At 46.0% G+C, this 27,131-nt stretch overlaps 1 protein-coding gene across 1 annotated transcript in view; it reads left to right on the top strand.

Moving 5' to 3' along the window:
- Window positions 1–27,131, top strand: part of LOC126267870 (hemicentin-2-like) — a 778,179-nt gene that overhangs the window by 689,008 nt on the left and 62,040 nt on the right. The window contains exon 9 of the mRNA XM_049973180.1: window positions 6,031–6,184. Within this exon, the coding sequence (XP_049829137.1) occupies window positions 6,031–6,184 (154 nt within the window). The remainder of the gene's footprint in view (window positions 1–6,030; window positions 6,185–27,131) is intronic.

The raw sequence follows: 27,131 nt of genomic DNA, 5'->3' as shown, positions 1-27,131 counted from the left end.
TTACTGAACTTTAAAAAAATTCCCCTTTCCCACGACAAACACTAATACTATCGCAGCACACATTCCTCCTTTCAACAAGATTCGTCCCAAATCCAAATATAACAGCCGTGGCCGGTGGCTGCATAAACATACCTTGCTCACAAAACTAATATGCTACAGACTAAAACTAACGAGAACATAAAAACATTGACTCTACCCTTATACACTGTTTATACTGGTTACCTATGCCATAGGCAACTGATATGTTGGCACCTCCTCTACTGGTGCACGTTCCCACACTCTCCACAATGTTACACTCAAGAAAAATACAAAACGACACACCCTATGGCTGTAATGCCCACTGTCATTATTCTATCAGTGCAATGCTGTTGTAACGTATTCCAATACTTTATTAACCATAACAGATCCTTCCTGAGCAATTATAAAGAAATGCAACGTTTCCAAAAACTCTGGGTTTAACATGGAGTTTAAATATGTCAGATTCGGCATTGGTAATACCTCCACAACCCCTTCCCACTACATGTCACTAAAACATCGTACGACATCCTCAAAAATTCCTGATAGCCAACTCTGCCGCTATAAGATTTTCTCACAAGAAAGTAGTCTCCCCCATACGATGACAGAACTAAAACAACAAACAAGAAAACCGCAACTATTATCTGACCCACAAACACACACACACACAAAAAAATTATGCCTGAAAAGAAAACACAAAATGTAAACGTGCCGTACAGTATTATACGTATAATAATTTTCTCCCTCCGTGAACGTAACGAATACGGAACGTTATGAATCCACTGTTGTCCCTCCGCCGTGACCTTCTTCTTCCGACGACCGAAGTGGCCGAGCAGTTCTAGGCGCTTCAGTATGGAACCGCGCGACCGCTACGGTAGCAGGTTCGAATCCTGCCTCGGGCATGGATGTGTGTAGTGTCCTTAGTTTGGTTAGGTTTAAGTAGTTCTAAGTTCTAGGGGACTGACCACCTCAGAAGTTAAGTCCCATAGTGCTCAAAGCCATTTGAACCATTTTCTTCTTCTTCCGTTTGCTTTGCCTAGTCTCTGCAATTGGGTCGCTGCCCTGTAATTTAGAAAATCTGTCCACCATTCCTCTAAAAGGCATTACTCTACTTAAGTGAGTAACGGATGTTTTTGTTGGCAGCTGCACTTTAACAATTACAGGCGAAGTTATGTCAACGATCTGGTATGGTTCGTTGTATTTCGTCAAGAATTTTTTCGTCTTTCTCTTAGGTGTGACTGACCAACCCTGTACTATCGCAAAGATCTCAAACGCTTATTCTGTTCTTTCTGCCTTTCCAACGCTTTCGTATTGGCCTTCTGTACCCTCTTCCTAACTTCCTTTATTCAAATGGTTCAAATGGCTCTGAGCACTATGGGACTTAACAGCTATGGTCATCAGTCCCCTAGAACTTGGAACTACTTAAACCTAACCAACCTAAAGATATCACACAGCACCCAGTCATCACGAGGCAGAGAAAATCCCTGACCCCGCCGGGAATCGAACCCGGGAACCCGGGAGTGGGAAGAGAGAACGCTACCGCACGAACACGAGCTGCGGACTAACTTCCTTTATGGTATGTGCTAATTTCCTCACTACGTCCCCATTAGCTCCCGATTTCGGACATAGAACGTGAAACGGTGATGGCATACTTCTTCCATAGACCACCCAAAACAGTGACATTCCGAACCCCGAATGTATTTTGGTGTTATAACTCAATACCACGTATGGAAGATAAACGTCCCAGTTATCATTGTTTCCAATCACGTAATAACTTAGCATATTTGAAATTGTCTTATGTATTCGCTCCGTTCTCCCATTCGCTTGGACTGGTCGGTAATTTTTTAATTCTCAATAACCGACACAACTGTGTCATTAATTCGTACATGAACTTCGTTCCCTGATCCGTAATTATGGTATCAAGCACTCCAAAGTCCAATAACCACTTATTGACTAAATCTGGTGCTACCGCTACCGTCCCTGTCTGTTGGTCTGGTATTGCATCCATGGCAAGAAACTGCGAAAAGTGATCAGCTATATTTAAAACGTAACGATTACCTGCCGGTTTTTTGTTGTATCTAGCCCGATAAACTGGAAAGGTTTCGAAGTCTCTGGTAACCGTTGCAATGGAATTCTTGCGCGCGTCACATCTTCTCACTGCGCACATGGTACATAAATTGCTAAGTATTGTTCCACATTCTTTCTCCAAGTGCGCCACCAACCACATGATCATGGGCCTGCTTTAAGACTTGCTCTCTCATACACTTTGGTACCACCACCTGTGATCAAAACCTGGTAACTCTATAACTCTACACAACAAATTTCTCTCTACAACGAAATGTGGTAGAGTTCTAAAACCCTGGCACTCCGCATCCTCTGCTTGTGCCCTTTTACATTCCGCAACACTTTTACCCATTACTTCTAATGCGTCTAACTTGCGACTTAATGCATCTGCTGTCCCGTGTTTCTTCCCTGGCCTACGAATTACCTCAGAGTCAAACTCACTTAATTTTAGAGCCCACGTGTTAACCGACTAGAAGGATCCTTGATTATCAGTAACCATCTCAATGCTGAAGCCGGCCGTGTTCACCGAGCGGTTCTAGGCGCTTCAGTCCGTAACCGCGCGACCGCTACGGTCGCAGGTTCGAATCTGGACTCGGGCATGGATGTGTGTGATTTCCTTAGGTTAGTTAGGTTTAAGTAGTACTAAGTTCTAGGGGACTGATGACCTCCGAAGTTAAGTCCCATAGTACTCAGAGCCATTTGAAGCATTTTTTGATAGTGCCACGCAAAACAAGGGATGCAAGCCCCTCCATGAAAAACACGACCACAACATATCACCACCACCTCCGAATTTTACTGTTGGCACTACGTAGGCTGGCAGATGACGTCCACCGGGCATTCCCCATAACGACACCCATCATCGGATCGCCATATTGTGTACCATGATTCGTCACTTCACACAACGTTTTTCCAGTGTTCAATCGCCCAATGTTTACGCTCCTTACACCAAGCGAAACGCTGGTTGCAATTTTTTCTGTGTCATGTGTGGCTTATGAGCAGCCGCTCGGTCATGAAATCCAAATTTTCTTACCCCTCCCTTAACTGTCGTAGTACTAGCAGTGGATTCTGATGCAGTTTGGAATTCCTGTATGATGATCTGGATAGATGTCTGCCTCTTACATATTACGACGCCCTTCAAATGTCGGCGGTCTCCGTCAGTCAACAGACGAGATCGGCCTGTACGCTTTTGTGCTGTACGTGACCACGTTTTCGCTTCACTATCGCATCGGAAACAGTGGACCCAGAGATGTTTACGAGTGTGGAAATCTAGTGTACAGACTTTTAACACAAATGTAACTAAGGTAGACCGTTCATCGGGTGCAAGTCTTTCGATTTGATGCCACTTCAGCCGGCCGCTGTGACCGAGCGGTTTTAGGCGCTTCAGTCCGGAGCCCTTTCTCAGGAAAATTCACGGCGGCTGTAACTGGTTACTGTTGCTTGTGATCGTTATAACTTGATTTTCGGCTCTTTGATCGTATTTCACAATCATATGTACAGATAACCTGGCTGTGTACCGACAAGCACAGAGATATCCACACCCTCTGTCTTCTCCATAGTCTAACCGACCATCACGGTCCGTCGTACCTTCCTCTCTTCACGACCTCATCTGATAAGGCTAAATAAATAAAACAAACCCGTTGCACCTTCATTCCTGCAGCAAACTGGTCTTTGATAACCTGGATACTCTCACTGGGACGTAGATGAGTTTAGAGCTGGTACTACACATATTCTATGGGGGATCGATGTGTAGATCTCGATGGCCACAGAGTAAATGAGCCTATCGCAGACAATTCTCAGAGATATATGTCATGTAAGGACGGGAATATTTCCATAAAAAAATGAGATCATGATACTGTCTCATGAAAGGTAACACTTGAAGAGGTAGGATGTCCGTAACTTGCTGTTTGTGTTCTCACAGTTCCTTTAATCACTACCATGCGTGACCTAAAGTCATACCAGTAGGCTCCACACACCGTGACACCATTAGTATCTCTTGCCAACGGTTGTCATCCAGGTTGGTGCAGAACTATAATTCAGAATGTGACGTCATCATATATTTCTTGGTACTGCCTCTGGTCACAGCACCACTCCAAAGTTGCAAAAAAATGGTTTAATTGGCTCGGAGCACTATTGGACTTCACATTTGAGGTCATCAGTCCCCCAGAACTTACAACTACTTAAACCTAACTAACCTAAGGACATCACACACATCGATGCCCGAGGCAGGATTCGAACCTGCGACCGTAGCGGTCACTCGGTTCCAGACTGAAGCGCCTAGAACCGCTTGGCCACTCCGGCCGGACCAAAAGTTGCAGTTTATGTCGTTGTGTTGATTGTGTCCTACTAATGGATCGCTAATTCCCCAGCTTGTCAGGTGTCAGTCCCGACCAGTGGTATGGGATTGCACATACTTGTGCTGGAAGCTCATATTTGGCCTCAGATGTCACATGCAGACGTGAAGTCATTACGATGTGCTTGGTGCTTTATATAGCGATCGTCTCTTGAGTGCTCAGACGTGATGGGTTGGTGTCTTGACGATGCGTGTGCCTGTCCTGTCGTTTGCATGGATACTAACTTCGTGTTATTGTCGTATCCGAATGTTTCAACCGGCCAACTGAACACCCGTTTGAGCTCTACTATATACTGATGTTCGCGACTCACACGAGTATGTAGCATCTCCATGTCTTTCACAGTGATCACTCAACATCTGACGATGTTCACAGAAGCCTGAACAACAGGGGACTGACGTACTGGGACATTTATTGATACCGTGAAATAGTGTACTGATAATGGATAAGCACTAGCCGAAATCTACATTTGCCTTATAAAACCTGAAAGAAAACCAAGACTGATTGCTGTGCTCCATCATTGAAATGCAACCTTAATTCATATTGCATGTAGTTGGATAAACAGTGCCGGCCGTGGTGGCCGAACGGTTCTAGGCTCTACAGTCTGGAACCACGCGGCCGCTACGGTCCCAGGTTCGAATCCTGCCTCGGGCATGGATGTGTGTCATTTCCTTAGGTTAGTTAGGTTTAAGTAGTTTTAAGTTCTAGGGGACTGATGACCTCAGATGTTAAGTCTCATAGTGCTCATAGTCATTTGAACAATTTTTTCGGATAAACAGTACAATTATTCGTAATTAAAAACGAAGCAGCGAGACAGCAACGTTGTTTCGTTATTTCTATGGAAACATATCTTTACCACTGTGTTGTATAGTAACAAAGGAAATGAAAAAAGACGTCTGATGGAGAGAGGCGTAATAGTAAAAAACAATAGCAGTTCTTTAGAGTCATTTTATGACAAGGAAGCGGCTGATATATTTAGAAAAATCGGTCTAGTGCTAGTGATGTCGGTTTACGGAAAACTTTTTATTTATTCACTTTTTATGACTTCTGTTCGTTATAGCGAAATGCAACATACCAGTGAAACGACTAATGCAGGTAAAATAAACAAAACAGTGCCAAAAACTGCACTGCATTCGTGTATGAAATTGGCGTATCTACCTTGCAGTAAGGTTGACCAAACAAATGTTCAGATGCGTCAGTAGAGCTAGCTCTGGAAGTGCAACAACAGTCGTTAGGTACGAAGAGTACATATGTTCCTTTTCCACTTGTGTGCTTGAAAAAATTTTCTACCCACGATTTCAAACTAGTTTTGCGGTGCGGAGTGGCCACGTAGTTTGAGGCGCTGTGTAACGGACTGAGCGGCCGCTCACGCCAGATGTTCGAGTCCTCCCTCAGGCATTAGTGTGTGCACTGTTCTTAGCATAAATTAGTTTAAGTTAGTTTAAGTAGTGTGTAACTCTACGGACCGATGAGCTCAGCAATTTGGTCCCTTAGGACCTCACATACATTTGAACATTTTCAAACGAGTTTTTCCTCCAAGGGCGTCAGCTGACGCTCGGGAATCGTGCTGAGGTACTGGAGACCGGCGTGTTCTGCTGCGCAGGGCCACCTGCTGCGGCCGGGCGCGGGCGTGGTGCTGAGCAACCTGAGCCTGGTGCTGCAGGCGGTGGGCCGCGCCGCTAGGGGCAACTACACCTGCGTCGCCTTCAACGCTGAGGGCTCCGGCCAGAGCCGGCCCTTCCCCCTCGACGTGCTATGTGAGTACCGCCGGCGTAAAGTGTCACACTAGTCCGCTAACCTTTCGTCAAACACTAGCTGCGCACACTGGGCGTACAACTCACCATCCCCCCCCCCCCCCCTCCTCTAGCTTCTTTGGATATCTGTAAGTGACGTAAGGAACACAGCATGTTGTTATCAATGGAGAGACGTCTACAAACGTTAAAGTAACCTCTGGCGTGCCACAGGGGAGTGTTATGGGACCATTGCTTTTCACAATATATACACTCCTGGAAATGGAAAAAAGAACACATTGACTCCGGTGTGTCAGACCCACCATACTTGCTCCGGACACTGCGAGAGGTCTGTACAAGCAATGATCACACGCATGGCACAGCGGGCACACCAGGAACCGCGATGTTGGCCGTCGAATGGCGCTAGCTGAGCAGCATTTGTGCACCGCCGCCGTCAGTGTCAGCCAGTTTGCCGTGGCATACGGAGCTCCATCGCAGTCTTTAAACACTGGTAGCATGCCGCGAAGGCGTGGACGTTAACCGTATGTGCAGTTGACGGACTTTGAGCGAGGGCGTATAGTGGGCATGCGGGAGGCCGGGGGGACGTACCGCCGAATAGCTCAACACGTGGGGCGTGAGGTCTCCACAGTACATCGATGTTGTCGCCAGTGGTCGGCGGAAGGTGCATGTGCCCGTCGACCTGGGACCGGACCGCAGCGACGCACGGATGCACGCCAAGACCGTAGGATCCAACGCAGTGCCGTAGGGGACCGCACCGCCACTTCCCAGCAAATTAGGGACACTGTTGCTCCTGGGGTATCGGCGAGGACCATTCGCAACCGTCTCCATGAAGCTGGGCTACGGTCCCGCACACCGTTAGGCCGTCTTCCGTTCACGCCCCAACATCGTGCAGCCCGCCTCCAGTGGTGTCGCGACAGGCGTAAATGGAGAGACGAATGGAGACGTGTCGTCTTCAGCGATGAGAGTCGCTTCTGCCTTGGTGCCAATGATGGTCGTATGCGTGTTTGGCGCCGTGCAAGTGAGAGCCACAATCAGGACTGCATACGACCGAGGCACACAGGGCCAACACCCGGCATCATGGTGTGGGGAGCGATCTCCTACACTGGCCGTACACCTCTGGTGATCGTCGAGGGGACACTGAATAGTGCACGGTACATCCAAACCGTCATCGAACCCATCGTTCTACCATTCCTAGACCGGCAAGGGAACTTGCTGTTCCAACAGGACAATGCACGTCCTCATGTATCCCGTGCCACCCAACCTGCTCTAGAAGGTGTAAGTCAACTACCCTGGCCTGCAAGATCTCCGGATCTGTCCCCCATTGAGCATGTTTGGGACTGGATGAAGCGTCGTCTCACGCGGTCTGCACGTCCAACACGAACACTGGTCCAACTGAGGCGCCAGGTGGAAATGGCATGGCAAGCCGTTCCACAGGACTACATCCAGCATCTCTACGATCGTCCTCATGGGAGAATAGCAGCATGCATTGCTGCGAAAGGTGGATATACACTGTACTAGTGCCGACATTGTGCATGCTCAGTTGCCTGTGTCTATGTGCCTGTGGTTCTGTCAGTGTGATTATGTGATGTATCTGACCCCAGGAATGTGTCAATAAAGTTTCCCCTTCCTGGGACAATGAATTCACGGTGTTCTTATTTCAATTTCCAGGAGTGTATAAATAACCTAGTAGATAGTGTCGGAAGTTCCATGCGGCTTTTCGCGGATGATGCTGTAATATACAGAGAAGTTGCACCATTAGAAAATTGTAGCGAAATGCAGGAAGATCTGCAACGGATAGGTACTTGGTGCAGGGAGTGGCCACTGACCCCTAACATAGACAAATGTAATGTATTGCTAATACATAGAAAGAAGGATCCTTTATTGTATGATTACATGATAGCGGAACGAACACTGGTAGCAGCTCCTTCTATAAAGTATCTCGGAGTATGCGTACGGAACGATTTGAAGTGGAACGATCATACAAAATTAATAGTTGGTAAGGCGGGTACCAGGTTGAGGTTAATTGGGAGAGTCCTTAGAAAATGTAGTCCATCAACATAGGAGGTGGCTTACGAAACACTTATTCGACCTATACTGAGTACTGCTCATCGCTGTGCGATCCGTACCAGGTCGCGTTGGCAGAGGAGATAGAGAAGATCCAAAGAAGAGCGGCGCGTTTCGTCATAAGGTTATTTGGTAAGCGTGATAGCGTTACGGAGATGTTTAGCAAACTCAAGTGGCAGACTCTGCAAGAGAGGTGCTCTGCATCGGGGTGTAGCTTGCTCGCCAGGTTTCGAGAGGGTGCGTTTCTGGGTGAGGTGTCGAATATATTGCTTCCCGCTACTTATACCTCCCGAGGAGATCACGAATGTAAAATCAGAGTGATTCGAGCGTGCACAGAGCCTTTCAGACAGTCGTTCTTCTCACAAACCATACGCAACTGGAACAGGAAACGGAGGTAATGACAGTGGCATGCAAAGTTCCCTCCGCCACACAGCGTTGGATGGCTTGCGGAGTATAAAAGTAGATGTAGATGTAGAAGGAGCTTCTGATGATTTCAAAGGGAGCTTTAGGCAACTATTGAAACATTGCTACAGGACACAACAGAATGTGAATGAGTAACCGCGAGAGATGAAACACGGAAGCAGCAGAAGAGCACATAAGGATAAAGATGACGCTTGCAAGGGGAGGCCACGACGTTTGGAACACGGATTTACTTCAAACTTTGTACACTCGTAGTAGCTACTCCATTAGGACAACAAAATGTGTAAGCATTAGCGCGTACTTCTCAAGAGTTATTGAGAAAATCGCAAGATAATTTCGATCGTCAAATATATATGGCTGTCCGTGGGCGTTTTTACCAGGAAGCGTTGGCAGCTGAATGGGTAGCGTTCAAGCCCCGTGATCACTGGATCGAATACCGTTCGTCAGTTTATTTTTATTTTTAACACAGTCTTTTCTTTGCTATTGATATTGCAACTGATATAATGGGAAAAATACGTGTAATCGGATGTTGTTGTTGTGGTCTTCAGTCCTGAGACTGGTTTGATGAAGCTCTCCATGCTAATCTATCCTGTGCAAGCTTCTTCATCTCCCAGTACCTACTGCAACCTACATCCCTCTGAATCAGCTTAGTGCATTCATCTCTTGGTCTCCCTCTACGATTTTTACCCTCCACGCTGCCCTCCAATGCTAAATTTGTGATCCCTTGATGCCTCAGGACGTTGATAGAGACAATAACAAACATATACACACACACACACACACAAATTTCAAGCTTTCGCAACCCACGGTTGCTTCATCGGGAAAGAGAGAAGGAGAAGGAAAGGCGAAAGGATGTGGGTTTTAAGGGAGAGGGTAAGAAGTCATTCCAATCCCAGGAGCGGAAAGACTTATCTTGGGGGGGGGGGGGGGGGGAGGGACAGGTATACACTCGCACACACACACACACACACACACACACACACACACACACACATATCCATCCACACATATAAAGACACAAGCAGACATATGTCAAGGCAAATAGTTTGGGCAGAGATGTCAGTCGAGGCGGAAGCACAGAGGTAAAGATGTTATTGAATGACAGGTGAGGTATGAGCGGCGGGAACTGGAAATTACCGGAGGCCTGGTGGGTAACGGTAAGAGAGGATATATTGAAGGGCAAGTTCCCATCTCCAGAGTTCTGATAGATTGTTGTCAGTGGGATGTATCCAGATAACCCGGACGGTGTAACACTGTGCCAAGATGTCATGGCCATGCACCAAGGCATGTTTAGCCATAGAGCGATCGCAACTATACGCCCAGATATTTAAACGATGTTACTGTGTCAAACAGGACAGTATTAATACTTTATCGGAACATTAACGATTTTTTTCTCCTGCTCATCCGCATTAATTTCCATATTTCCACTTTTATGACTCGCTGCCATATGTAACACAGACTAGAAATGTTGTGTATGTCATCTTGTATCAACCTACCGTCACTTATTTTCGATAACTTCCTGCACATCACAGAATCATCAGCTAATAGCCACAAATTACTGCCCATCCTGTATGCCTTATCTTTTATGTGTATGGGAAGTAGCAACGGTCCTATTGTACTTTCCGGGGGCACTCCTGATGTTACCCGTGCCTCCGATGGGCACTCGACGTCGGGGACAACAGTGAGTTCTATTGCTTAAGAAATCTTCGAGCCAGTATCTGGGAGCCTATTCCTAATGCACGTACCTTCGTTAACAATCTGTATGAATGTTACGAATGTCCAGAGAAAGACTTTTGCGAGGAAAGAAGTGGAGGCTGAACAGTGGAAGGATTATACATAACGGCTATACAGGAGAGAGGAAGGCCATAGTATTGAAAAGGAAGAGGTAGTAGATGACTAAGAGTTGTGAGATATGATACAGAGAGAAAAATTCCACGGAGAACTGGGAAACATAATTCAAAAGTGGTCCCCGAAGTAAACGACTTTCTCTCAGAATATGGACAGCCAGCGGTGTAAAAAGTATTCCACCTGAAGTGCAAACTGTTTGAGACGGGCCAAATACCTCCAGACTTCCAGAAAAATGTGATAATTGTAATTCCAAATAAGACAGATGCTGATAGTTGTGAATATTACCGAACTATTGATTGAATAACCATTTCTTGCAAAATATTTACCCGAAATATTACAGAAGATTGGAAAACTGGAACCAACCGACTAGAGGAAGTTTAGTGTGGGTTCTGGAGGAATTTAGAAACGCAAGAAGTCATACTGGTCTTACGACTTGTCTTAGAATAAAGGTTAGAGAAAAGCAAACTTTCGTTCATAGTATTAGTATACTTAGAGAACATATGTCACAAAGTTGCCTGGAGTACACTCTTACAAAGTCTGTAGTTATATGGTAGAGGGTTAGAAAAGTTATTTGCCATGTGTACAGAAACTAAATTGCTTTTATAAGTGTCTAAGAACATGCTGGGAAAAGACTCATGATGATAGATTTTCCTCGATGTCATTCAGTAGTCCTGCGAGCAACCAGTAAAGAAACCAAGGAGTAATCTGTAGAGAAATTAAACATCACGGAGAAGAAACAAAAGACTTTCAGGATTGCCAATGACTTTGTATCTCTGTCAGAGAGAGCTAAGTACTTGGAAGAGTAACTGAATGGAACGGATAGTGTCTTGGAAAGAGACTGTAAGGTGAAAAACAAAAGTTACACAAGGGAACTGGAATATTATTGAATTAAATCTGGCAATACAAAGTTCATGATATTAGAAAATAAGATACTAAAAGTTGTAGAAGAGGTTTTTTATTTTACCAGGAAAATAACTAATAATGGCTGAAGTAGAGAAGATATAATGGAGGCTGGCTGTACGACGTGCTTATAATGGATCAAATTTGTTAACATCTAATTTAATTTAAATGTTGCGAAGTCTTGATTGCAAATATTCGTGTGGTGTGTAGTCTTGTATGGAAGTGAAACGTGGATAATAAATAGTTCAGTCAGGAAGAGATGAGCAGCATTGGAAATGAGCTGAAGATTGCTGAAGAATAAATATATAGATCAAGTAACTAACAAGCTGATACTGATTCGAAATTCCGGATAAAAAAAATTGTATGGAGGTTTATGTGGGACCTGTCATCTAGTCAGTGTTACCAAATCTACTGACGGGTTGTTTAGCCGGATTCCGAAAGACGGAATGTTCATGTACGGCGAGGAGCCAATTAGATTCCAGTAGAGAAAATCCTGCAGTGGCAACATTTTGATTTTAATATAGCTAATTGCAAAGAGACTGGAGAGGAATCCGAGTAACGATTTAGTGTTTACTGTTCTCGAGAAGGAGTATGACACAGAACCGCAGAAGAAAGTGAAGTCCTGAAGTGGAGTGGGCTTTAAAAGACTATGTAACAGGTACATACAACTTATACAAGTTGGCAGATTATGTAATCAAAGTGATGAATAAAATTTCTACTCACCCTTAAAAATTGTAAAAGACCGAGGCAGGGATGCTGCTTGTCTTCTTCATTGTTCACAGCACCGAGTAGGTATGATTGCAGTTACGTACTTAGATCCACTGTGAGCTGTAATTATTGTATGTTAACGTGGAACATATTTACGCCGGTAAAAGCATAGTTTTAGATGTGACCACCAGGTGCCAATTGGCGGCTGTACACTGTTTGTGTGACGGTATGACATCCTCGCTGCCATTTGACAAGCCATAAAGTCAGTGAACAGTACGGCTATCGAGAAACGAGACCGTGCACTGTTAGTGAAAGTATTTGAAGTGAACTATTTCCGTTACAATGCTGCACTGAGAGAGCATCGCCGACTGAAAGGTCTGGGTTAGATCCGATGTCATTAAATAGATTAAAGAAGCTGATAATTAAATTCGAAAACACGGGTGTGCTCCGTGCGGCACCTGGAAGAGGAAGGCGTCCTATCCTGGTGGATGTTAATAAGGAACTAGCTGTTGCTGTAAATGATCATGCCAGTTCTCGTACAGTGTCATAAGAATTGTCCACCATGTAGTCACAGTACGAAACATTTGCGGTCTATTTGGTACTGAATGGTCCAGACAGTGCAGCAACTGATACGTCATGGTCGGCATTTCGGTGCTGGGTCTAATCCTCAATTTCTGGCACGGATCGCAGGTGATGACATGTGGCCGAGCCGTAGTCTGTGGAGTGACGAGGCACATTATGCACTATAGGGGACAGTGAGTACACTGAAATGCCCAATTTCGGGTACCGTTAAGGAACCTGTTGTTCACCAAGAGTCATTGCAGTGGCCTTACGTGAGTGTGTCATATGGATTCACTCTCAGCCCGTTACTCTACGAAAAGAAAGTACTCAGAGGGTCTGCCATGTGCACGATGGCGTACGCATGTTATTGAGACTTGTTTGTACAGCATGTGATTCCTAATATAGTAGAGCGAACTGTGTGGAAATCACAGGTTTCGTGCAAAAGGACACAGCACCTCAGGTCGCTCGTCCAGAGAAAAATCAGCTCAATGCAACGTTCCACGAGCGTGTTATCTCAAGAACTTTTCCAGATATGTGGCCTCCAAGATGACCTGACGTGAATCCACGTAACTTTTGGTTCTGGTAGGGGGGGGGGGGGGGTATCTAAAAGTACGTGTTTACCAGGGACACATTCGGCCTCAACCTGATCTGAAACCTAGTATAAAAGGACATATTGCTCAGACTTCACTAGAATTGCTGCAAGCAACTGTTGATCACGTCGTTTTACAAATGCACATTCTCTTCGATTTCTGCGGCGCTCATATAGAACAAACAGGGCAAGCAGCGGTTAATAATAAAGTCAACATTGTATCTTTCTCGCTTGTCTGACGATTTCTGCTCACGCCCTGTTCCTAATCTGTGTATGGAAACTTTTCCATACGTATTTCTGCATTAGCAGCACCAAATTGGCAACCCGGTGGCCAAAATTGGAAATAATTTTTTTCTATAGTAAACCGCTTCCGCGTATGTTTACTAAGTTTCGCTGCCATACTGCACTGAAGTGCCAAAGACACTGGTATAGGCGTGAGTATTCAAATACAGAGATATGTAAACAGGCTGAATACGGCCCTTCGGTCGGCTAAGCCTACATAAGAAACAAGTGTCTGGCTCAGTTGTTAGATCGGTTACTGCTGCTTCAATGGCAAGTTATCAAGATTTTAGTGAGATTGAACGCAATGTTGCAGTTGGCGCACGAGCGATGGGACACAGCACGAGCGATGGGACACAGCATCTCAGAGGTAGCGATGAAGAGGGGATTTTCCCGTAGGACCATTTCACGAATATATCGTGAACATCAGGAATCCGTTAAAGCATCAAATCTCATACATCGCTGCGCCTTGAAATAGATCCAGCAAGAATGTGGCCAATGACGAATTGAGAGAATCGTCCAGTATGACAGAAGTTCAAGCCTTCGCAAATTGCTTCAGGTTTCAAGGCTGCGCCATTAACAAGTGTCAGCGTGCGAACCATTCACCGAGACATCATCGATATGGCCTTTCGGATGACTACACGACACAGAGCTCTAAGCCTCGCCTGGGCCGTCAAGATCGACATTCGAGTGACAGCAAAGAGGTTGCCTGGTCTGACGAGTCTCGTTTCAAATTTTAGCAGGCGGATGGACTTGTACGGGTATAGGTGCAACCTCATGAATCCATGGACGTTGCATGTCAGCAGGGGATTGTTCAAGCTGGTGGAGACTCTGTAATGGTATGATGCGTGTGCAGTTGGGGTGATATGGGAGCCCTGATACTTCTAGATACCACTTTGATGGGTGACACGTAAGTAAGCAACCTGTCTGATGACGGGCATCCATTTGTGTCGATTGTACATTCCGACGGACTTAGGCAATTTAAGCAGGACAATGTGACACTCACACGTCCAGAACTGCAACAGAGTGGCTCCAGTTACACTCTTTTGAGTTTAAACACTTCCGCTGGCCGCCAAAGTCCCCAGATATGAACGTTATTGAGATTATCCGAATGCCTCTCTCCTCTTACCCTTACGGATTTATGGATAGCCCTGCAGGATTCATGGAGCCAGTCCCCTCCACCACTACTTCAGATATTAATCGAGTCCATGCCACGTCCCGCTGTGGCAGTTCTTTGCACTCACGGAGGTCCTACATAATATTAGGCAGGTGTACCAGATCCTTTGGGTTTTCAGTGTATAATTAAGGGCCAAATTAGACCTCTGTCCGTAGCTACTCTTTTATTAGAACAGCCCGGCAGATATTCAGAATGCATTAGAACTGTGGAGTAGGAAATAAGCGGGAATGGGTACTAAAATAACAGAACATGGGTTTATGTACACCTTGTTCTTCGCAGATGATCAAGTAGTGGTCACTAGTGAAGAGGATGAAATCTGCAGTATGCTAAGAAATGCATTAGAAGAATAATATTAATGAGGGTTCGAAATAAATTTTCTAAAGACTGAATATCTATGCAGTGGAGGAAATGCAGGAAGCGTAACGGCAGATGGCTAGCACATCTAGTAATGTAAAAATTGAAGTGTTACTTCAGCATCTTATCGGAAGACGGAGCAAATTATTGGGTACTGCAGAGAAGACCAGCCGTGAAAAGCAGCAGTTCAGAAACTAAAGCCTTTGTTATTGGCTTGTAAGGTGAGTTGATAAATAGAGAGGATGTAGAAACACTATAGTGCCTACAAGAACTTGTGAAGGGGACTGCTAGTATTTTATTGAAGCAAATAAAAAACAAATTGAGGGTTCTAAAAATGTGCTAACAAGGTCTCGTAGAACATCTCGGCCCCGATACGTAAGAACTTTAACTAATAGGGAAATGACTCAAGTTCAAAGAACCTCAGAGACTAAACAGAACAACAGCTCGGTGGGGATGGACATGTAATGTGAATCGCAGAATACGGATAGCCAGATAAATCGTTGATGTACCATCCGCTGGACAGTGGGCGTGACATTTAATGGTTTCAAATTGTCGAGGGAGACCAAGAGTTCAAAACAGTAAGCAGGTTCATATGGATGTGGTTTGCAGTAGATATCTGGAGATGAAGAGGCCTTCACAGAACAGCACACCGTGAAGAAATCCGTCGAACCGGTCTGCGTCCCAAGGACCTTGATAACGTTTCAGGAACAGGTAGTATGCAAGTCGTACCAGGCGGTCATGTGAATGTCCACGACTGACGTAAACCATGACAGTGGTGTAGTGTGTATGTGACAGAAACGTGTGTGCAATCAGCGCAGTAAGACTGGTCGACGCTGAGATGTTATAAAATGTCAGGAAAGAACTATACAATTTTGACGTGCACATGGTACTACCACGAATGAAGTTACCAAATTTTTTGGTCAATGAAAACCCGCTTAGAATAGTTGCAGGCCGTGAATGGAGCTACCTGTCAACTAATTTCCGAGTGAACATCGCAAAGAGAATTGCTTGCAATGGGCGTTCGGAATCATCAATCTCAGAAGAGATCATTAATCAATTGCTTACAGCTGCAAATAAAGCTGCTCGCTTGATCCGTTCATCAGGGTTAGTTTGCTGCCTAGGTAGCTGAATTATATAACTTCGTCAAGCTCATGATTACCAATTATAATTTTAAGTTTCTCGCTGTTCTTGTTTCTGCTAGTTTTCATTACATTCGTCGTCCTTCGATTTACTCTCAAATCATATTGTGTACTCATTCCATTCCACAGATCCTTTAATGCCTCTTCACTTTCACTCAGGATAGGATTGTCGGTGTGAATCTTATCACTAATACACTTTCATCTTAAATTTTGATCCCACTCATGAGCCTTTCTTTTATTTCTGTCACTGAATCATCGATGTATAGACGAAAAAGTAGGAGTGAAAAGTTACATCACTCTCTTCTACCCTTTTAAATCCGAGCAATTCGCTCTTGGCCTTTAAGATTTATTGATAATTCTTTATTCTTGTACATAATGTGTAGCCCCCATGTTTCCTTGTAGCTTACTCCAATTTTTCTCAGAATTTCGAACATATCGAACAACTTTGGACTTAGGAACGCTTTTTCCAGGGTGACAGATCCGATGAAGGCGTCTTGATTTTCCTTCATTCTTGCTTCCATTACATACTTCAACGCCAGAACTGCCTGTCTTTTGCTTTTACCTTTCCAAAGGCCAAAATGATCGTCTTCAAGAGGGACGACATAAAAATTCACGAACACGGCAATGGTATTAAGAGAAAAGAAAGCCTGAAGATAAATGGAATCTGGATATCATTGATCGGCCGACCGACAGTTTCGCTGAGCTAAGGCAGAGTCACAGTGCTGATGACCAGGAAACAAACACTGACTTTGGCGCCAAAGGTATATAAAAATAACCAGCATTGTAGAGTGCAAACTCGACATTGCGAGCCACTCGTCTTAGCGAAATGTCAGGAAGTCATCGAATAAGATCCCGAAACAGAAACCAACAAGTAATATCTGAACGAACATACGGTCTCTTCGGTCAATTTTTCCTAGGTCTTAACATTTATTGCGAATAGGTTGGTGTATTTAAAAAATAACGAAAGCTACATAATTATGTCAACAGTGTAACATATGACTCTTGGATGTGTCCAGTGGAACGAAGTAAATGAACCAAAGTGCTCATTCGATCTGCGATCGAAAGATTCGCTTCGTTCCCAACCCCGCTGCCCCATTCGATTTCGCTGTTATCGCGTTTTCATGCCAGCCCCACAGCGATCTGCGGCCTCGTGTACGTTCAGGAATTACATCGACTGATTGTGTTTCCATTATTCTGTAGGATCACACAATAAATCAACGAACGTTGTCAATTTACGCTCCAAGGGAAAGGACAATGCGTAATAGTCTCCCGACGGGCGCACTAAATAAGCTGCGATATTAATGCGTGCTGGTTGGGAGGCTATGTTACTGAAACGCAGAGCAATGACCATGATTAACGAATGAGTGTGACGTAGTGAATTGCGACCCGAAAGTTGGGGATCCGGCAGTAATAAATACATTTTCATTTGGCGGGTTCGCTATTCCGTTGCTGCTTATTATTTCACGAGGTTTCCAGCGGTTTATATTCAGAACTTCGGCAAACAATCAGACGTGCATTTCGTGGATAGTATTCCTTCGTCTACCAAAAGCAGTTATATAGAATAATTATCTTGAAAAAACAACAACGGGATAGACATCACTTTCCGGAAAATATATGAAGTCTGTTACAAAGATAACTATACTCCCTTAAAAATAATAATTCACAGATATCTTGTTCTTGCCTCGCCCGTTCAGCGTACTGCCCTCTTATTTTCACACATTTGCCCCTGCGGTGTTTCTACTATGGTTTGCAATACTGAGAAGTGCGTTTTGAAACGTTGTTAAGAGTCCATGATGACTCAGCCTTGACACATGGGGCGAAGGTACACTACACATGTCTAGCAACACATGTATACACATAAACATACACGCATATCTATACCTGGTTTCACGCTTTCTATTGGAGACATACCTTCCCAGAATTAAATTAAAAATATATTCCATCCCCAGTTTCTGACAAAACGGTTCGAGCGGTTTCCTTTGGCTGTAACGGAAATGCCAGAACTCGAAACTCCCTCAGCTCCGCTAAATGAAACATCACTAACACTTTAATGGGTGGCTGCTCGAATAATCCGCTCCAACTGCTCAAATAGAAAAGGGGTGGACATTAACGAAACCTACAAACTGTAGGGATGGATTTACGACTGGGAATGGTGGGGAGAAAGTCCTCTGAACATCTGTCCGGAAATACATTGCTGCCACAATAGATGGCACTGAAGAACGGAAGTTCCACTGACGACGTGCCGTGTCTTCCTTGTGTGTAGCAGGCTTTATTATTGACGCAGAGTACTGTAAGCAACAGAGTGGTCCGGTATTCACGTCGAGAACAATTTGTGATTGTGGTTTGGGTGGCCAAGCAGAAGGAAATGGCCGAGAGGCAACAAAGCTATACCAAATAGGTACCTTCACAGACACGAACCACTTCACACAACATTTCAAGCCGATTTTGGATTCTTTCAGGGAGATGAACTTGCAGTTGACTTGGGGCGGACTGAGTATACTCCACATTTGATGGGCCACTTTCTGTAGGGTACTGAGACGAACGCTAATACAAGCTCCTGGCAAGTGGCCCACCGAAACAGTGTGAGACGAAGTACGATTATATGTACCCTGCATAACAACCGCTACTATCCGTATCACCTGCAACACATTGGAGACCACTTGAACATCTGATGTGACATGAATGCGATGCAGCTCTGGCTCAAATGGCTCTGAGTACTATGGGACTTAACTTCTGAGGTCATTAGTCTCCTAGAACTTAGAACTACTTAAACCTAACTAATCTAAGGACATCACACACATCCATGCCCGAGGCAGGATTCGAACCTGCGACCGTAGCGGTCGCGCTGATCCAGACTGTAGCGCCTAGAAGCGCTCGGCCACCCCGGCCGGCGATGCAGCTCTGTCCTGTGCTCCGGGAATGTTTGTTGTAGTTGCACGCTCGCCGTCTATATCCGAACACAAGTTCGTAGGACATATTTTCCTCCATTTCCAGTCTCAGATATGTGCCCCCGGTTTGTCGGTATTACTAACGTTCATCCGGAACATAGTCCCCCCCCCTTTCCCCCCACGAAAAGTTACACAATGTTTAAAATTTTGCGCGGGAAGGCAAAATGATCGGTTTTCAAGAAGGAAACCACATCCGCAAACGCATAGCTTGGGTGCTGGGGAGCGTCGAAGTTTGAGAACGAACGCCTAGTAATGGTTTGTTCCGATTCGTTTTGGTGTTTGAGTACGGAATGTTGGATTGGATTCGATTGTTTGTGGGAAGAGACCAAACAGTGAGGTCATCGGTCTCATCAGATTAGGGTAGGAAGTCGGCCCGGTATTTGCCTATAGCGATATTGGGAAATCACGGAAAACCTAAATCAGGATGGCCGGACGCGGGATTGAACTGTCGTCCTCCCGAATGCGAGTCCAGTGTAATACGGAATGTATGCAACCCCTTAGCCGTCTGTGTGTTTCTGATGAATGACCTGAGACTAATAACATACCTGCATATGAGCTGCATCTCTCCACACGGGGCTTGTGCGCAATCCTGCGGTGTTCCCCTTTGGTTTCCTCTACTGTCAATTTGCATTTCGCGCCGTTGCGGTTCACAGTTTCTCTGTACCCCACGGAGTGTTGATTGTGCCTACGTGCGCGTGTGCCGGTATGGTGGCGTTAGGGGTTCAAAGCTGACAGCGTGCGGCAGTCGGGCCCTCAGTTCCTGACTACCAGTGTTTAAGGTCACAGTGTTGCATGGGGGCACCGCAGCGACGAGACGGACCTGTGTTGCAAGGGTCGTTGCTGTCGACAGCAAGTGTGACATCTGACGTTAAGCTCTGCGGAAGTGTTGATGGTGGTGGTTAGTGTTTAACGTCCCGTCGACAACGAGGTCATTAGAGACGGAGCGCAAGCTCGGGTTAGGGAAGGATTTCGAAGGAAATCGGCCGTGCCCTTTCAAAGGAACCATCCCGGCATTTGCCTGAAACGATTTACGGAAATCACGGAAAACGTAAATCAGGACGGCTGGAGACGGGATAGAACCGTCGTCCTCCGAATGCGAGTCCAGTGTGCTAACCACTGCGCCACCTCGCTCGGTGTTGATATACGCCTGTGGTTGATCAAGCCTCACCACTAAATCTTGCGGGAGGCTTTTCTGGAGGGTCGGCCTAAATGCAGAACTCCACCAGGACCGAGACACCGTTCGCTTCCTGTCGTCACAGAGCGGGCAACGGGTGTTGAACATCCGAAGAAGTTTGATTTTTAATTGCTGAGTCCCATTTAAGGAAGTTAACTGATTCCATTCCACTCTCGACAATAATCCAACCCTCGAGTTCTACGACGGTTGGAATAAAACTCTACCCCATAAGAAGGCTTCCAGTAAGACTGGACTGCGAGACTTGAACCCAGGACAAACTTGCAACACGCTGCGGCAGGATCTCTGAAACTATTACCACTTCCACTACCTTCGTCCTGAAGGTAACTCAGCGCAAACGTAACAGCGGCCTTAACAGATTACGCTTACAATGAACAGTTAAATTTCTGCATCGGTCCTTTTCAGCTCTCATGGGTGTGGCTTATGCCCGAAGCTCAACTTAAACTTTATAGTGACCAAGCCAATGGTTACATTAATAAACTAACAGAACCATCATTAGCAGCAAGGCTTTTAAAACTTGCCAAGCTGAAAAAAAACTTTATACTGGCCAAGAGCATGATTACTACGAGGGTTGTCCAGAAAGTAAGATCCGATCGGTCGCGAAATGGAAACCACAGTGAAACCAGAAACGTTTTATTTGCAACAGTTAGGTATCCCTTCCATCTACTTCTCTACACTGTCGCCGCTCTAACTTAGAGTGCTGTCATAGTGTTGTATCAACTTTCCAATATCTTCGTCATAGGAAACAGCCGCCTGTGCTTTCGGCCAGTTATCTACACTGGTCTGCTGCTCGTTCCCAGTGGAAAACTTTTTTCTTCATAGCCAGCCGTTCTTGTGAGCAGAGATGAGACTCAGGGGCTTAACCTTAACGGTGTCCGCCCCCGGTAGCTGAGTGGTCAGCGCGACAGAATGTCGATCCTAATGGCCTGGGTTCGATTTCCGGCTGGGTCGGATATTTTCTCCATTGACAGACTAGGTGTTGTGTTGTCCTAATCATAATCATTTCATCCTCATCGACGCGCTAGTCGCCGAAGTGGCGGCCAATCGAGAAGACTTGCATCCGGCGAACGGTCTACCCGACGGGAGGCCCTAGTCACACGACATTTACATTTTTGTTACCTTAACGGTGAGTAGCCACGTAACTGAGGACGAACACCGGCCAGGCTTTAAAAGTGCGGACAGTAGGGCGCTGCGCAAAACAATGTTAAATAACCCCTTGCGGTCGTCCGCATTTCATCAGTTGAGGTCAAGCACTCTTTCTGAAGGTGTAGTTACTACGATGGCGCACCACATTACAATTCTGCAACAGCGAAGCGCGCCGCTTCAAAGAACACACTCCGCAATACACCCGCCCCAAAGGGCAGCATTCGCACTTTATGATATAAACTTTATTGCCAGTTCAATGGAACAATGCGATAAAATCCCTGACCATACAACGGCCTCCACTGCCAGAACATTGTGACCACATAACAGCTCAGGGCTGTCTCAACTTTCCACTTTACTATGAACGTTGTGTAGCCTTTCAGTGCAATAACGCTGTTGACAGCAGTGCGACAAGTTCCAGTAAACAGCTGTGGAAATGACCGACATTGTGCTTTCTCCTGGACAGCATATCAAATTCTGAAGAGTGTATATGTGGATATAAAACGATTACTCTGTACTCTCAGGTGTAGCCCATGCCATTGTGCAGTTCTGAATATGCAGAAATTATCATGCAGTAAATTACACTGAGGTGACAAAAGTCGTTGGTTACTTCCTAATATCGCATCGGACCTCGTTTCGGCAGGCGTAGTTCAGCAACTAGACATGGCATGGACCCAAGAAGTCGTCGGAAGTCCTCTGATGAAATATTAAGCGGCTTCTTTAGCGGCCCATAATTGTAAAAGTATTGCCGGTGCACGGTTTTGTGCACTAACTGATCTTTGGATTATGTCCCATCAATGTTCCAGGGGATCAGGTTGCCAAAGTCGTTCGTTAGAAAAGTCCGTAATGTTCTAGGAACAGACCACGGAAAACTCTGACACGCAGACATAGCGCATTGTCGTCCGCACAAACTCCAACGAGTTTGGCAACGTGAAGTCCATGAATAGATGTAAGTGGTCTCCGACTATCCGAACATAAGCATATCCAGTCAATGATAGTTTCGGTTGGACCAGAGGACCCAGCCCATTCCATGTAAACACAGCCCATACCATTTATCGTGCCACCACAAGCCTGCACAGTGCCTCATTGACAACTTCGGTCCATAGTTTCGTGGGGTCTGCGTCACACTCGAATCCTGTCATCAGCTTCAATCAACTGAAATCGGGACGCAGCTCACTAGGCCATGGGTTTCCAGACGGCTGGGGTCCAACCGATATGGTCACGAGCCCACATTGATTTCTGCTGTTATTTCACACAGTGCTGCTCCTCTGTTAGCACTGAAGACACTACGAAACGCCGCTGCTTTCGGTCGTAAGGTGTAGGCATTCGGCCACTGTGTTGCCCGTGATTGCAGGTAATGCCTGATACTTGGTATTCTCGGTACACTACATTGTGGATCGTGGAATATGGAATTCATATATATATATATATATATATATATATATATATATATATATATATATATATATACTCATGGAAATGGAAAAAAGAACACATTGACTCCGGTGTGTCAGACCCACCATACTTGCTACGGACACTGCGAGAGGGCTGTACAAGCAATGATCACACGCACGGCACTGCGGACACAACAGGAGCCGCGGTGTTGGCCGTCGAATGGCGCTAACTGCGCAGCATTTGTGCACCGCCGCCGTCAGTGTCAGCCAGTTGGCCGTGGCATACGGAGCTCCATCGCAGTCTTTAACACTGGTAGCATGCCATGACAGCGTGGACGTGAACCGTATGTGCAGTTGACGGACTTTGAGCGAGGGCGTATAGTGGGCATGCGGGAGGCCGGGTGGACGTACCGCCGAATTGCTCAACACGTGGGGCGTGAGGTCTCCACAGTACATCGATGTTGTCGCCAGTGATCGGCGGAAGGTGCACGTGCCCGTCGACCTGGGACCGGACCGCAGCGACGCACGGATGCACGCCAAGACCGTAGGATCCTACGCAGTGCCGTAGGGGACCGCACCGACACTTCCCAGCAAATTAGGGACACTGTTGCTCCTGGGGTATCGGCGAGGACCAATCGCAACCGTCTCCATGCAGCTGGGCTACGGTCCCGCACACCGTTAGGCCGTCTTCCGCTCACGCCCCAACATCGTGCAGCCCTCCTCCAGTGGTGTCGCGACAGGCGTGAATGGAGGGACGAATGGAGACGTGCCGTCTTCAGCGATGAGAGTCGCTTCTGCTTTGCTGCCAATGATGGTCGTATGCGTGTTTGGCGCCGTGCAGGTGAGCGCCACAATCAGGACTGCATACGACCGAGGCACACAGGGCCAACACCCGGCATCATGGTGTGGGGAGCGATCTCCTACACTGGCCGTACACCTCTGGTGATCGACGAGGGGACACTGAATAGTGCACGGTACATCCAAACCGTCATCGAACCCATCGTTTTACCATTCCTAGACCGGCAAGGGAACTTGCTGTTCCAACAGGACAATGCACGTCCGCATGTATCCCGTGCCACCCAACGTGCTCTAGAAGGTGTAAGTCAACTACCCTGGCCAGCAAGATCTCCGGATCTGTCCCCCATTGAGCATGTTTGGGACTGGATGAAGCGTCGTCTCACGCGGTCTGCACGTCCAGCACGAACGCTGGTCCAACTGCGGCGCCAGGTGGAAATGGCATGGCAAGCCGTTCCACAGGACTACATCCAGCATCTCTACGATCGTCTCCATGGGAGAATAGCAGCCTGCATTGCTGCGAAAGGTGGATATACACTGTACTAGTGCCGACATTGTGCATGCTCTGTTGCCTGTGTCTATGTGCCTGTGGTTCTGTCAGTATGATCATGTGATGTATCTGACCCCCGGAATGTGTCAATAAAGTTTCCCCTTCCTGGGACAATGAATTCACGGTGTTCTTATTTCAATTTCCAGGAGTAGCTCCATTGATGATGTGGGCTCTGTTTAGATAGAATAGGCTAGGTCGTCTGGTCCAACTGAACCAATCATGGACTTGAAATGTTTATATTCGGCTACTTAGAGACCATTTGCTCCCATTCAACGACCTTGCATTCCCAGACAGCGATGGAAATTGCATGGGGACATATTCACCTTATATGTTCGTTAAGAAACAATGTTTTTTCAGCACTTACATTAATTATGAAAGTAGGAAAAAGACGCGTAGAGAGTATGGTGCTGGTGAGGGCCATGATGCGCTGATGTACCTAACTTAGAAGGCGCATCATCATGTCGGAGTAATTATGAGTCTTTATCTAGGACGGATATGGTGTCTGTTCTTTCAGACATGTCCGAAGGAACAGACACCATTGATGACCTGCAGCCATCTAGAACGAAATTAGAATTATATATCTTAATACCTTCAGCTGCTGACGGGCGTTGATATACATCAACGGGGACAGGTGTAAAAGGGTGCCCAGACCGGGACTCGAACGCGGGATCTCCTGCTTACATGGCAGACCCTCTTGACAACTAGCCACCGAGAGCACAGAGGATAGTGCGACAGCAAGGACTATCTCGCATACGCCCTCCGCGAGACCCACATTCTCATCTTACATTTCCACACACTACGTTGGTAGTGTTCCTATCCAACACACTCATTACTCGTGGAAGACATTCTTACCACGTCCCGTAAGATTTCGAGTAATATGGTTGCATCCGCCCAGAAGAAGAAGGTCATGGCCGGTATTGCCAGATTGATTTACATGGATATGGTGTCTGTTCTTTCGGAAATGTCCGAAAGGACGGAAACCTTATCCATATAAGTACATTTATCTCGGAGACCCGGGATCGAGTCTAGGTCTGGAACACATTTTCACCTGTCCCCGTTGATATATATCAACGCCCGTCAGCAGCTGAAGGTATTAATATATAATTCTAATTTCGTTTTCCCAATGTTTCTGCTTTTCCCAGTGATTCAGACCTAGTCAAAGAAATTTGGAAACCACAATTCCATTGAGACCGAAGTAGCTGTTAGCGTCACTTTCGGTTACAATGACTGTCTCGTAGTATGGCTGTTGAGATATTTTGGCAAACGACTGTGATGACTAGACTTTCCTGTCAACGTTGTAACTATAAATTTAATCCTTATTTCCTTTAATGGCCTTTTCCATTTACACGATGCACGTATGAAGGAACTGAGATTCTCACTCTTGTGAAAAAGACGAAAATACTCAGCTGGTACGTTACCTGAGCGCAACCAGTGTAGGTGGATAGAGTTTGTGAACGACCATCATCATAAGGAGCCTGCCGTCCATTTTTGAATCGAGAGAACCTTCATTCGTCGCATGTAGATACATTGGATATTTCGAGGTACAAATACAAATGAACAAATGTACTGCGCAGATGACCTGGCTAGTGTGATCCGTATTTAAAAATTTTTACTCTTCTTCTTTTCCTTTCAAATATTTTCCAGTGATGGCCAAGTGCAATTCATTTTCATCTGCAGGGCTTGATCACAAATACGGGGAAACCACAACCGCAACCAACTATCTCGTCTATTACTACTGGCATTCAAAACTGTTTGTAATCGTATCGGGATGAATAAATACAGTGCTCTATGGTTATCAAGGATGGCGGAGGTGGGCAGCGATTAGCCAGCCTTCTAACGTAGTCCACACAGGCCCAATAATACTGTGATCTGGTATCTTTGGTGGCTAAGACAGGTGTGACGCTTCATTCGTGTGCTCAGAAAACCAGTCCTGGACAATACGAGCTGTGCGGGCAGTGGCCATGTCGCCTAGAAACATAGCATGACTATTGACGAACAAACATCGTTCTATGGATAGGACCTCATCAGTCAGAAGGATCACCTTATCCATGGCAGTAATACTACCTGGCGGAGTAACCATGGGTGCCCCCCCCTCCTCCTCCCATGTTCCATTCTTGGCATGCAAACTTGGTCAGATGTTGGAAACAACATGAAACTATACTCATCAGATAAAATGACATTTTTCCATTGCATCTTAGTCCAGGTTTTATGGTTTTGGCTGCGCAGTTTTCTGTTGCAGGCACTCGCTTCGCTGGTAGGTCTTGGAATTAAGGCGATCCCGGCAATTATCTGCTTCTGAAGCTCCCTTCATGTTGTTCTGGGGCATACAGGGTTCACGTGTGAAATACTCAGTGCTGCAGTGACTTTTGCAGCTATGATCCTCATTTTTCGTGGCAAACATCTACAATGAGCGTCCATCACGACCACTCAACATACACTTTCGTCCACATTTGATTTAATGAAGGATGCTTCTCCGGTTTCCCCGTATGCTGTAAAAGTTTTTGATATGGTGCCGCTTGTAACACCAAATACTTCGGCTCTCTTTGTTACGGAAGCAGTCACGATACGAGCACCAACAGCTTTCCCACGTTCAGATACACTGAGTTCAACTTAATGCGCCCACAACTGCACAGGACACTGTTCGAACCCTGACTGACACATGCAACAAACTCAAGATACTGCACACACGTGTCGTTCATGATCAAATACTACACTGTAACGCGCAGACTACCGTCTGCCTTTATGATGAAGAACGCATTGCTCGCGGTGTTTCCGTAAGTTCTTCAGCCCCTGTACGTGCTAAGCAGGATACACACCTTCAGCAAAGTCTGGTTGTTCCTGTGGAGCATGATCTGCTGACACCCTACACCAGTCCTCGGAATCCAAGTGGAA

This window comes from Schistocerca gregaria, chromosome 4 (genome assembly GCF_023897955.1).
Source record: "Schistocerca gregaria isolate iqSchGreg1 chromosome 4, iqSchGreg1.2, whole genome shotgun sequence".
In the NCBI taxonomy this organism is placed as follows: Eukaryota; Metazoa; Arthropoda; class Insecta; order Orthoptera; family Acrididae; genus Schistocerca; species Schistocerca gregaria.
Note: the sequence above shows the minus strand (reverse complement) of the source record. Positions and strands in the feature narration are given on the sequence as shown.